The following is a 13,482-nucleotide window of genomic DNA, read 5'->3' on the forward strand; positions in this document are numbered from 1 at the left end:
ATTATTACCCCTAGTTTCCTAGATTAGTAGATATCTTCTGTATGTATTTTTCCCAACTTTTTAGGATTCTCCACATTTGCAAATATTTAGAGATTAGTATGATTCTAGTTTCCTTGTAAAGGCACAAGGCTTAGGAAACAAAACATCTCACAACTCTATTTACATGAGTGAATGTAATTCATTAGGCGAAGCAATTTCAGACATCGAGTCACTGTAACTGATCGATCCCATGATCGTGATGTATGATGTATGCCTACATAAATAGTCTGAAGTCTGCTATTTCATAATTCATACTGCTGTTATAGAGAAGCAGAGTTACATTACTTTTTTCCGCTGGTCATTTATACATTTTGATGAATCTAAATGAACTAATGAAGTATGGAAGTGACGTGGGAGGCTCGGCAATGATTTAATATATATATATATATATATATATATATCAATCGTTATTCTGTGGATCTAGATATTTTAAAGCGGCAATCCTCTGACGCCTATGTATTAATGCTTGATTTACTTGCCTTGTTCAACTTGGAGGTCATTATTTGGAACAAGGTGTCCTGAGGATGTCTGGCAGGCTTATCCAGTGGGACAGATGACAAAAAGAAGTGACCAAGTTTTGAGTTAGGAAGCTTTTGGGGGGACTGGCTGCAGATATACTGAGAAGCTCATCTCTCGAAGAACATTATCTATTTGAGACTACCATTCCAGGTATGAACAGGGTTAGCAGTATGGCATACAAACTTATTTACAGAATTACTAGCTCGCCCTTCCCAATTATGAATCCACTTTATTTAAAAATCTCTTAGGTGATATATTTGTAACTAATATATATAAAAGGAGAATATCCTCAACCAACCTCCTTAAAAAAATTTCTTTCATCGAATTTAAATTGTTCATAGAATAACACCTTACTACAATTTTCTGATACCATATTTTTCCTGCTGTGTGCTGAATTGCGTGGTATTGGGCATGGTCTGCTCTCTTGTGTTGTATTGTTTTTCCCAATGTGACTAATGAAAACATTTTATATGCTTTCAGTTGCTTGGCGTAGAGAAAGCACTACTTTCATCTGTTGGTGGATGCATTGGCGAAATAACGTTTCCTGGTAAATTACAGTATATACCAGTCTCATTTTTCTTTATCAGTTGTTTTTATTTTATGTTTTTTCTTTTGAACTTATACGTTATATCATGCTTTGGCTCTCAAAGACACATCTGTCATGGAATGACATTAGTGACAACGGGTTAGTTCAGACCAGCCAAACATAACAATCAGATTCCTGGTTTCTGACTACTTGTGAAAAATAAAAATCAAAGAGGAAATAATTCGACAAATATAAAACAGTTTTTATTTAACGTATACGTATTTAGCCCTCTAATAAACAGGTACAGTTTGGTTAATATTTCACAATCACAACCAAAACTTTCTTGTAGAAAAGTAAATATAACATACCAAAATATCTTCTATGGACCATGTTTGAGTAGCTTATTTTCTTATGTATCTGGATTATAGAGGCAGTGCTAATTAAATGGATCGAAAGAAATAGAAACCAGAGATAAGGTTAATCCGGTGTCGCTAGATACTCTACCATCCATTACAACTAACCGAAATCACGCCCCTGTTTTCGGTACTTCAGCAATCATTGACGTACCGAAACCTTCAACCTTAATTAACTGAACTTTTGTGTGAAAGTCTATAGAGTTAACTGGTTGAGTAGAACTGCAAGGTTTATTTCAGTTAACTAGTTAAAGGTTTCAGCTAGAGATAGTATATTCGAGAGTAAGTGTATATATTCTGCTTAAAATAATACATCCTAAAATATATACTAGGTGTAACTCGTACCTGTAGCGAATGGGTAGTTCTATCTTGTATGTTACGCTAATGAGTGTTTACTTAGGTCAGGCAAGTTCTACGTTTGTGCGTATATCTCCCTTGATGCATTACAGGAGTGTGCAGCTGCCTCGACCGTTCATGTGATGCTCAAGGGAAATACGCTATTAATATAGATCAAGTCACTTTCTCTCTTCTTCCTCTGTCCCCTTCACCAGAGTATGACATAGAGTGAGGAAGAAGGAGAGACATAGGAAAGGGAGAAAGAGAAACACGGGGAAGGGGGAGAGAGGAAAAAGAGAGAGAGAAAGTGACTCGCTAGCAGATGGTCGAATGACCCTTTCCTCTGGTGAGTCATTTTTAGATGAGTTTTGGAGAAAGAAATTATGGAGAGGGAAGTTGTCTCAAAAGAAAGATAAAAAGGAAAGAAAAAAGTAGAAGTCAAAGTTAACTAACGAAGTATTCGTTTGGGAGACCATTTTGGGAGTTGGTCATCTTTGGATGGCCATTTTGGTGAGTTGGTCATCTTTAGGGGACCAAAATGAAATTAATCCTTTTGTAAATAGGATCCACTTGTTGCCGCACTTGAGATTTGAAAGAATTTCGTTTTAGCTCCCTGAGGTCTAATTTTTCCGCCATCCCTCCAGATTGAATCTAACCTCCCCATCCCTCCTACACTCTTTCCTTTCAATCTGGACAGTCAAAGATAAGTTGAGCAGAAAGTATCTCAGCGGTAAGTTGACTATAGATAAATCTGAACCATCTAACTTTTTTGCTTAAAACAAATCTGAATCAGTAGTTGGGGGAGAGAAAAAATCCCTTCGTATTTGTTATATAGATTGTCTAGGAAAGTGGTCCTAAACGTATTGTGACAGTTTTTCTTTTTGAATGGTCAGCGTGCCTCAAACCCTTGACCTCTTAATTGGAAGACTAAACCTCTTACCACTTGAACCAAGGGTTGTTGGCAGGGTTTTAGTTTATATAGCAACTAAAACTCTAATCCCGCCGACCCACCGCCTCACCGACTCTCTCTTTCTAATTCTCGAAATATACATGGATACCGCTAACACTAACAGTCCCCTCAGCATAAGCCCTACTTCGCATACCAACCCTGCTTCATAGATCAGCTCTGCTAACGGGTCCAAAATCTCGTAAGTGGGTTGGCGGTCGCAAACCGGGTTAGATATCAACCCCTATTCAAGACACTCTCAACAAACTTAATAAAGTAGTAGCATGAGTAGAAGGCATAAGGAACTACTATCTTCATTACATCTCAATAGTCAACATGAATTCCAATCATGGGTTTCTGGCGTTTATCGAGTTCCGCGATAAACATGGAACACGTGCAATGGCGGTACTATTCCCCAAATTCTGGAAGGTCCTACTTAAACTTCTACATCCCAAAAAGTTTATCTCTGAAAGGACGAAGTAGTTAGCTTTTAAATCAACAAAGTTGATCAAACGACAAAACTTATGAACAAAAGGAGTCAGACAAACAAATATAATGATATAAGCTTGCAAACAATTAGCAAAAACTTATGGGGTTGCAAGGCAACTTATGACCAGAGAGCTGATACAGTGATACTGTTTCTAATCTATGCTTGATTCACTTGGAACAGAACAGAATACCCCATCTTTTCAAAGCAAAAAACATTGGCAGTATAAAGTTACTATCAAGTCATCTATGGATCACGATCATAAGAAGCAACGAACAAGTACGATTAGTTTGTAGACTTATATTACTGATATCAAGCATATAGAATTGGGTATCCTATGTTTTCAAATTTCTGAAGACTATCTCTGATTCCTATTTGACCTCTCTCTGAAACTTGATGAAGTAGATACGTTTTGAGAATTATTTGGATTGAGTTTTGACTGACTTTAATGAACCTGGATTTACAAAGTGATGTAATATCTTGTGAGCTTTCTTTTGCTTGTTTGAGTCTTCTTAGAAGGTTCTTCTATTGTTGACAGCTTGTTTTGCTTGGTGATAGATGCCAAACCAAGAGCAAATTTTCTCTTGGCACCATATAATATAGCATCAAGGATGCTACGGACAAAACTATACCAAGCATAATGCAATTGTCGTGATTTTATTCTTGGATGTTGAACCATGACGGCATATCAGTGTTGTTATCTTCTAGCTAAGGCCCACCACTAAAAGCCTGGCTAACAAGGTCTAGCATTCCCTGTTGGATTAGGACTTCTCAAGCAAAAAAAACTTCCTGAATCTAGTTAAACTTAGACTCTAAGCAAGATCAGTCAGATAGGTTATTTTATCGCAGGAGAACTTGATACTCGTATGGTCATCCTGTAATTAAACAGCTAAATTACAGAGAAATCTGGTATATGAGGTTGCTCGACTCTTTAATAGTAAAGACGTCGGGGTTAGTTTTCATCCTCTTCCTCTAAGGCTCCTAGGCCATAATGTGTGCAGCTAAAGCCTCTAACCTATGGCTCTAGGCCAACCTTGTGCATCTCGGCCCTCCTTGACAAATCCACTGGAGCTCATATCAGCACTCTAGAAATCTCACTGAAACATAACAAGGTCCAAGTTTGTGTCAAATTGGAGAATAGATCCACATTCTATACTAAATCAAATCACAAGGATATTCATGACGTCACCTGTATAATCTTGACCAGTGAAGTTATGATGAGTCTAACGTTGCCGTTATGACGAGTGTCTTCCTAAAAAGATGAAAAACGTTACATTCTAAAAGTGTGTATTGAAACCTTAGAGCCAAACCGGGAATCTTTAAGATTGATATCTTGAATTTTTTACTTCAAATCACAATCTTTTAGATTTATCAATGTGCAGAAAGCGCAAAGATTTTGTTCAAGCAGAGGATGGAAGAAAGAATCAAATCAGTAGAGGTTTCATACAAACCAAGGCACAGTTTAGTGCCAAGTTGATGATGTCCGTATCTTTCAGGTAACTTTTCCGATATCCCCACTAAATGTCATTGGCATGCAGTTGGAAGCTATTTTTGAACTAAAGGTGCTCTTCGAAGTTCTATTTAAAGCCATTGAGGTATGAGCTTAGGACTCACATGAGTCTTGTCTTCTCTTCCTAAATTCGTAAGTTAGAAATCTCTCTTGGTCTCTTAGCCTCTTATAGTATACAAAGACAACTGCTTGGTATCTTTGTTTTCCCTAAAAGGGTATGCTTGTATTTGGTATAATAAGTACATTAGAGTTCTGCTTTCTATTTGCTACCATCAACAACTTGCTAACCACTTATAATAACCTCTCTCTGTCTCTGTTTGTTACTCATTCATGCATATTTCTGTTTTAGACATCAAGTAAATACAAATTCATGTGAAGCATCTTTCTCATTTAGAAATGAATTTTGAGTTATGCATGTGAAGTATATTCCTAATTTAGAAGTAGATGTTGAGTTATGTTGGATCTAATATCAGACCTACCTTATAGTATTTGTCCGGAACGATCTGCCTTCAATTTTACATAATCTTTCTTTCTTCATATATATTTGCAGGACCCCCAGACCTGCAATGGCTCAAGTTAACATCACAAACGCCCAAGACAATGTGTTTGTACCCCGACTTATCTGTCTGGTAGTCGATGATGAAGTCATTAACCGCATGGTTAATCGCCGCTTCCTAGCTGCCCATGGAATTGTCAGCCGAGAGGCGAAAACAGGCCTTGAAGCAGTGGAGATATGTGAATCTGGGCAGGTTTTCGATCTCATCCTCATGGATTATGATATGCCCACCATGAATGGGCCTGAGGTATAACTTTCTTTTTACAAACCCATAAATATCAATGTTCCTACTTCTTACCCTCACGTTCTATTTTATAAGATTATCCGTCTGAAGTCTAAACTATTCAATATGGGACTATCCAGGCAACCAAGGCTTTGCGTGACATGGGCGTGAAGAGCGTGATTGCTGCAGTTACAGCAAGGTCTGACGATGAAAGTAGGGAGACATTCTTCAATGCTGGAGCCAACTACTTCTTCGAAAAGCCGCTCTCTAAAGCTTTGTTTGCTCCTCTCTTTCGTCAGCTCCAAACTGGTGCATGAGTTGGGGTACCTCTGAGAATAGCTAGTTGTGGATCATGTAGACATTATAATGTCAACTTCTTATAATATGATATAAATAAAACTAAAATGAAATAAAATAAGCAGATCTTATGGTACTTTTGGTGTATGATTTAGAATTCTCTTTATTTATTCGGGTCAGGAAGTGTCTTTATTTCTCCGAATGGGCCTAATCTAACTTTTTTTTTTTTGAGAAATCGTCTACGATCTACGTTAAATAGTCGTTACAGGGGGCATTGATACATCGAGATGATGTGATAAGCACGATAACTGCAGAAATACTACTGGGCCTAGAGCCCGACGAATTAAATGACCTATAGTCTGACGAATTAAATGACTTAAATTGCAGAGTATATGCACTGACCAACTGGGCTACCAGTGGTTGGCGGCCTAATCTAACTTGACTGGGCTTTAAACCTCTTGGTTGTTGAATTCGATTTCTTCCATTCAAAATTTAGGATTTCCTATGGAACTTAGGTTCCAAATATAGCACAAAACAAGAGGGGTTGATTATTTGATCACAATCTAATTTCTAGGTTTTGTATTTATTATTTAATAATGTTTAGATCTACATGCTGATTTACATTACTAAACAAATTTTGGGGTTTACAATTTGTACTCATAATGTGAAGAAAATCTTGATGCCCCTCCCATACTCTTGAATCTTGATTGAGTCCAATTTGCTGATCTCTATTAGTTACTTAGGATCAAATGCTTCTATTGATTTTGATCCTCTTTTGATATTTATGCTTGTATATAATGCAGGATTAAACTTGGGAGGAAATATTCTTTAATCCATCCATGAAACCTTTCCACTCATAAATGTTGTCGCTTTCAATGATGATTGACTTTAGATTATGTTCTTTCGCCCATTCAAGACCGTGTAATATTGTCATTGCTTCACTTTCTTCACTGTTTCTCACCTTTGAAGTTTTAACTTGCGCTTCGATGAATTTAGATTCAATGTTATGAGCTATTAAACTGATTCCCACACTGGATGTTACATTAATGAAAGATGCATCAACATTAATTTTTATGAATTGAGCGGGTGGAGGTTGTCATTTTTCTACTGTTTTTTGTTTCTTTTCCCCTGTGATTTTGTTGTTTCTAGGAAACGAAACAATCATTTTGATAATTTTATTCAGGTCATTCAACTCATGTTGAAAACAGTGGTCGCATTTAACTTTGCATAATATCCAAAGAATGGTCGCGAAGTGTATATCTTCGCTGGTATAACAGAGTTTTGAATCGTTTTCCCATGAGAAGATCTTATCAGAGATTGAAGTAATGTTCTCTGATATAATATTAAAGTGAAACCATATGTTTTTAGCTAGTGCACAGTGTAGTAGAGCATGTTCGATGGTTTCTAAGTTAGTACAGTTGGGGTAATTCATGTTGTTGTCAATATATTTTCCGATTCTACCTCTGACCGGGAGAGATTTTGTGCATATTTTCCAAATGAAGATCTTAATACGTGGAACCGTGGGAAGAGACCAGATGAACTTCCAGTTCTGCTCGGTTGGTTCTTGATTGATGTTGTTGGTGTTGAGGTGTTGGTACATAGATTTGACTGTGAATTTTCCGGATTGAGTAAGCTTCCATTTGATCTGATCTTTGCCTTCGCTGTTCACCGGGATGGCTTTGATGAGATTTTGAGTCGCAGTATCAAAGTTAGCATTGAGGACCTCTTCATTCCAATTGTTATTGGTGACGAGTTGGGAAACTTTGTTAAGACTAGAGTGATTGTTGTTTTGCATTGGCCCAGTAATATCTGGAATCCAGTTATCTTCCCAGATCTTAATGTCCCTACCTGATTGCACTTCCCATATAGCCAAATTTTCAATCATGTTGTAATGCCTCCTAATGGTCTTCCAATTTCATGAGTGATGAGGTTTCGCTGGGCCAGGTTTATTTGCGAGAGGGAAATATTTAGCTTTGAGAAGTTTGGCCCAAGGTGTATCAAGTTCAGTTTTAAGCCTGCAAGCCAGCTTGGATAGAAGGGTTGTGTTGTCAAGCTCCGGCAGATGAATACCCAGACCTCCGAGATTCTTCGCTTGCATATATAAGTCCAGGTTTTAGTGCGAATACCTTTCGACTTACCCCACCAGAAATTCCTTTGAACGGACTTGATGCGTTTGCAAATTCCTTTCGGAATTGCAAAGCACTGCATCTAATATCGAGGTACGGCCGCAGCTATGGCCGAGATGACCACCGTGCGACCAGCTTGGGAAAAAAGAGAATGATTCCATTTGTTGAGCTTGTTTTTGATGTGATCGAGAATATCATTGAAAACCTTTGTTTTCTGAGCTCCTATAAAAAGCTCAGCTCCTAGGTATTTCTCCGAGGTGGAAGCATATTTGACTTTAAGAGTTTGCATAATCAGCCTCTTGAACTTTGGATGCGAGTTTTTGGAGTAGAAGATATTTGACTTAGCATAGTTAATCATTTGACCCGAGGTCTCACAGAAATCTTGGAGAATCTTCTTGAGGATGTGGATGTTGTGGATAGTGTTTCTACCAAAAATGATAGTCATCCGCGAAAAGAAGGTGAGATATTTCCAAATCAGCACTGTTTGTGGGAAACCCAGGAATCTGTTGCCGTTATTATTCATCAATTTACGACTAAGACCTTCCATAGCGAGAGTGAAGAGAAAAGGAGAGAGGGGTCGCCTTGTCTGATTGATATGTAACTCTTACCAATATATAGAATACGAGGGTATAACTTGTGGCCGCAAGGCAAGGACAGTTCTATCGAATGTGTCACGTGAGGGTACTTTAAGATAATTGTGGTTGATTCATACGAGTCCCACATTGCAGCTATAGGCGCTCCCTCAAAGGTTAAAGTTTAAGGGATCCATATGTAAATGGAGTGCCTACAACAATAATGTGGGTACCTTTAAGTCTTCCAAAAAATAATAAGATCTTTATAAAGATACTCTTACTTATAATCTCAACCTTTGAGTGAAATTAAATCAAATCTGATCCCTAAATTGTATAAATAATGTCATTGAGTTTTTTGTTGTACTAGGGTATATCCCGTGCCCTAGGGCACGGACACTTGCGAGATTGATTTTAATTAGTTATTATTTTATTAAGAGAGAGATATTTATTGTAGTTATTATTTTTTTGTATTATTTGTTTGTTTATTTCTTCTTAAATTAGTTATTATTTTATTGAGAGGGAGAGATTTTAATTTCTTTTTATAGTCCTTGAAATTTATTTTGTTTTTTTTTTCTTAAATTAGAATTTTTATTTCTAAGAAGGAAAGGATTATTGTTTTTTAAATAAGTTTTAACTCACTATAGGTAATAGGTTTTAAATATATAGTCTAACTGTTACCAGAAATTTCATAGCGTTTAATTAGACTCACCAGAAGGTCCATAAATTTCATAGTGTTTCAAAATTCAATTAGACTCACCAGAACTATAAATAAATAATGAACATCTAAAATAGCATAAGGTTCTTTTCAAATTCAATTAGGCTCACCACAAATCTTTGTAAATAACCAATACAAATTTTCATAGTGTTTAATTAACAACCGAGATGATAATTTAACCAACTTAACAATGGAGATTTACAAAGATTTGGTGAGTAGGAAATGTATTGATAAAAATATTTTTCTAGTTAAATCAAACAACATATGCAACCACAACAAAATAAACAGAAATTTAATCAAACAAACAACTAAAAAAAACTAAAGTTTATGATAATTCAAACTGCATATGTGCCTACAACAAACAACTTAACAATGGATTTACAACAATGATAGTAAAAAAAAAAACTTTATTTTAATTTACCAAAACCTTATTGGAGAACAATGATAGTTAATTAACAACAATGATAGTAAATTTATGTGTCTGCATATGTGTCGCATGTGGGCCTACCAGAACTTTCTCTAGTTTTCTTAAACTCAATCTGCATATGTGTTGTTCCGTAATAGTTGTTTCATTATTAACCAACTTAACTATGGAGATTTTATAGGCTCTCCAACAATCTTTGTAATTTACAATGAAAACGATAATTTAAGATAAATATGCATAAGAAGAATAATAATTAGAAGACACGGTTGAGTACTCACCAAAATCATAATAGAATTGAAGTTCAATGAAGAGAAAGTGAAGATTAAAACCCTAAAGCCTAAAGTGAAGTTCAATTAAAATTTGAGTAAAACTCCTCTTATTTTCACCATAAATACTTGAGGATTGAGTAGAAACTTTCCCCAAATCTAAGTAGAGACGTTCCCAAATATATGTAGAACTCTTATGGAAATCTGAGTAGAAACTTTCTTACCCTAAATTAATTATTTTATTTCTAATAAGGACACGGTTATCTTTTTTAAATAGATTATTTTATATCCCGTGCCCTAGGGTACGAACACTTGTATCAATCAAATGTTACGAAATTTATTGTTATATTTTATTGAGAGAGAGAGATTTTTATTAGTTATTATTTTTTTGTATTACTTTTTTGTTCCTTTTCTCTTAAATAATTATTATTTTATAAGAGAGAGTTTAATTCCTATTTTTAACCCTTGAAATTTATTTTGTTTCTTTTTTTTCTAAAATTAGTTATTTTATTTCTAAGGAGGAAACGATTAATGTTTTTTAAATAGGTAATTTTATTTCTACGAATGACTAAATTTTAAATTTTGAGAAGGGCTTCTAGACAATATGTTTTATTAAAAAATGATGTTTGTCCCAGTCATCCTTTTCCCTTCTGTTTTATTATATAAACTAGGCCCGTGCCCTAGGGCACGGACACTTGTTTCAATCGAATGTTACGAAATTTATTGTTATATTTTGTTGAGAGAGAGATTTTTATTAGTTATTATTTTATGGCATTATTTTTTTGTTTTTTTTCTCTTAAATTAGTTATTATTTTATTGAGAGAGCAAAAGATTTTAATTTTTTTTAACCCTTGAAATTTATTTTGTTTCTTTTTTTCTTAAATTAAAATTTTTATTTCTAAGAAGGAAAGGATTATTGTTCTTTAAAGGAAGGACTTCTAGGGTATATCCCGTGCCCTAGGGCACGAACAGTCGTATCAATTAAATTTGACGGGTTTCAATATTGATTATTACTATATAGTGGATATCATGATTTTTTGGTATTTTACTTATTATTTATTTTCTTTTATTTCATTTTTTCTTAAATTAGTTATTTTATGAGAGAGATTTCAATTTCTTTTTTTAACCCTTGCAATATCTTTTGTTTCATTTTTTTCTCAAATGAGATATTTTATTTCTAAGAAAGATTTTTTAAATAGGTTATTTTATTTCTACGAATGACTATATCTTAAATTTTAGGAAGGGCTTCTAGACAATATCTCTTATTAAATAAGGATGTTTGTCCCAGTCATCGTTTTCCCTTCTGTTTTATATAATAGACTAGTTATAACCCGTGCCTCCGGCACGGTGAAACTCGAATGAGGATAAAATTACGAGAAAATATAAAGAATGAGATGATACTTGATGCCCAACCTTCAACAAAATTTGTTATAAATAAAAGAAAAAGAAAACTCTTTTATTGGTAGGATTGACTTATGTATCCAATTATTACAGGTGAACCAATTATTATAATTATATCTTACTAGTATAGATAGTGTCAAGCAAACATTGAGAATGAGTGTTCACCAAGGTGATTACATAAATGATATTTACAAAACTCAATGGTGTGATAGAAGTGTAAATTCACAACTTCATGGCATTGGCCATAGATGAGGAAGAGGACCAATTCCAACATTTAGATGCTCACTTCTAGGTTTTATCTGAAGAGCAGGTGTGATAGGAAGCAAACCAATGAAGCTAGCTGATGGAACTCTCATCCCCAAACATTGCATGATTCGAGCTTAAGGCAGTTATTTTCAAGCGTGAGAAGCCCACTCTCAGTAACGTGGCGACAACTCCATAAAACAGTAGTCTGCAACAGACGAAAGAAACAATGTTAACTAAATAATTCGTCCCAATCCTTTCAGGTGAATCATAGGTTGAACTACTGATGGGCTAGACCAGGGTACCTTAGTATTGGTTCTCTTTAGAAGGCCTGACATAATATGTAATGTGAATTGACTCGAGTCGAATTTCAGACTGTTTTTTTAATATGACTCATGGGGTTGCCTTGTTTGTTGTTTCTAACTTTCTATGGCTGTCTCGGTCAGATTTCTGGTCGATTTGAGTAAAAAAATAAACTAAGTCGGAATAAAACAAGTCATACCCAGACGACCTCAGACTTGGACGAGTCAGACTCAGACAAATAAAAAAGACACCACTTAAGTTATTTGGGAGTTTATAGTCCAGACTCCAGAGTCAACTTAATCAGAGCAGCCTATTCAAACCAGTCTTCCTCGATAGAAATCATGTTTCCACCCTTGAGGTGAACAATAAGATTAACTGAAAGCACTATGTACGAACACTTCACTAATTGCAAGGAAGCAGCTCTTGAAACCTGCAAAAACATAGTCCAGTAACAAATTGACACTTCAACTTTCCCAAGTCTATATATGTGTGTGGGTCTGTGTACAAAGAGTATAAATCGTTACGTACCAAATGAACTACACCAGTATCTGTGATACCAGACATACCCCATAAGGATATCTATATGAGGTTTCCGACACACTTGGATAAAGATATTCTGTACAGACCATCATCAGTTATTTGGCATCCCCAGCAGCTCCTTGAACTAAAACCACATTAAAAAAAAACAGATGTTTTTTGTTCACTTTTAAAAAAAGACTTTCATGACTCATAAGGGAATCAATAACTCAAAGAGATCAACATCTACGGATTTCCATTCGAAGATCGCACAATTTCTTCCTTTCCAGATTACCCAAATGATGTAACATGAAATTACCAACTTATCTCACTTGGTAATTGATTCCAACTTGACATTCCAAAATATCACAATAAACAGAAAACTCAAAACACATAAGGAAAATGTAAAACCAATCTCTATAATAAATGGCAATGATACTTCCCATGTAAGTCCTCATTTTGGAGAGATAGTGATGACATAATTGATGTTGTACAAATCATGAAGTACCTCCGTAAGTAAGATCTTTGGAAAGAGCCAATTCGAAGACGAAGTAATAGTTTATTCAAGTTTTCTCCACACCAAAATGGCACACCCAATACATGCAAAAATACAAGGTATAATAGATGTTAAATGAGAAGTGACGTGAGTGCCCCTAAAAGCACCTACTAAAAATACTATTGTATAAATAATTCACAGAGTTAGACAAATTGAAGCTCACAGAGTCAGATTGGTTGAATTGGACAAATGCATCTCAAAACAACTCATATTATACCATTGCAAACTAATAAATGTGGCACGCGCATAGAAATCTATGTGATTCTACTTTCGAATCCTTTTCTTATTAAAATATAGAAAAACAACAACTCGTTAGATTATGTTCACGGTAGATTATGTGAATCTTGAAAACCCACCTTCATTATTTCGGCTATATCTTTTCATTCACTTTACAAGATCAAACTATACAGTATGATTAAGAACTCATCTTTTCGAATTTCTATAAAAATAAGAGATTTCGAGTCATTTAGCTTTAGAAAGAGTTCTTCATTTTCCTCTCTAGTTTATT

General features: G+C 35.2%; 1 protein-coding gene and 1 long non-coding RNA gene across 2 annotated transcripts; one reads left to right on the top strand and one right to left on the bottom strand.

Moving 5' to 3' along the window:
• The first annotated feature begins 437 nt into the window (after positions 1-437).
• Positions 438-5,988, top strand: LOC147555410 (two-component response regulator 24-like). Its single transcript, XM_086662941.1, has 5 exons — positions 438-708; positions 1,039-1,105; positions 4,633-5,132; positions 5,327-5,579; positions 5,696-5,988. Exons 3-5 carry the CDS (start codon positions 5,107-5,109, stop codon positions 5,870-5,872), a joined length of 456 nt encoding a protein of 151 aa, XP_086519067.1. The 5' UTR covers positions 438-708; positions 1,039-1,105; positions 4,633-5,106; the 3' UTR covers positions 5,873-5,988.
• A 5,754-nt stretch (positions 5,989-11,742) lies between these two features.
• LOC147555411 (uncharacterized) lies at positions 11,743-12,630 on the bottom strand. The gene is made up of 3 exons (XR_015234868.1): positions 12,431-12,630; positions 11,905-12,332; positions 11,743-11,807 (listed from the first exon to the last, which is right to left on the bottom strand). It is a non-coding gene; the product is annotated as an uncharacterized LOC147555411 (long non-coding RNA).
• Between the last annotated feature and the right edge of the window lie 852 nt (positions 12,631-13,482).

This window comes from Eschscholzia californica, unplaced genomic scaffold, assembly GCF_041429995.1.
Source record: "Eschscholzia californica isolate CP2 unplaced genomic scaffold, dmEscCali1.0.p SCAF_2, whole genome shotgun sequence".
NCBI lineage: Eukaryota > Viridiplantae > Streptophyta > Magnoliopsida > Ranunculales > Papaveraceae > Eschscholzia > Eschscholzia californica.

Excerpts from the sequence above, each read along its gene's own strand:
- LOC147555410 (XM_086662941.1), top strand. The coding sequence starts at position 5,107 with ATGCATATTTCTGTTTTAGACATCAA. Across the intron at positions 5,133-5,326 it reads ATTTCTGTTTTAGACATCAA|GACCCCCAGACCTGCAATGG; the intron begins GTAAATACAAAT and ends ATATATTTGCAG. Across the intron at positions 5,580-5,695 it reads CCACCATGAATGGGCCTGAG|GCAACCAAGGCTTTGCGTGA; the intron begins GTATAACTTTCT and ends GGGACTATCCAG.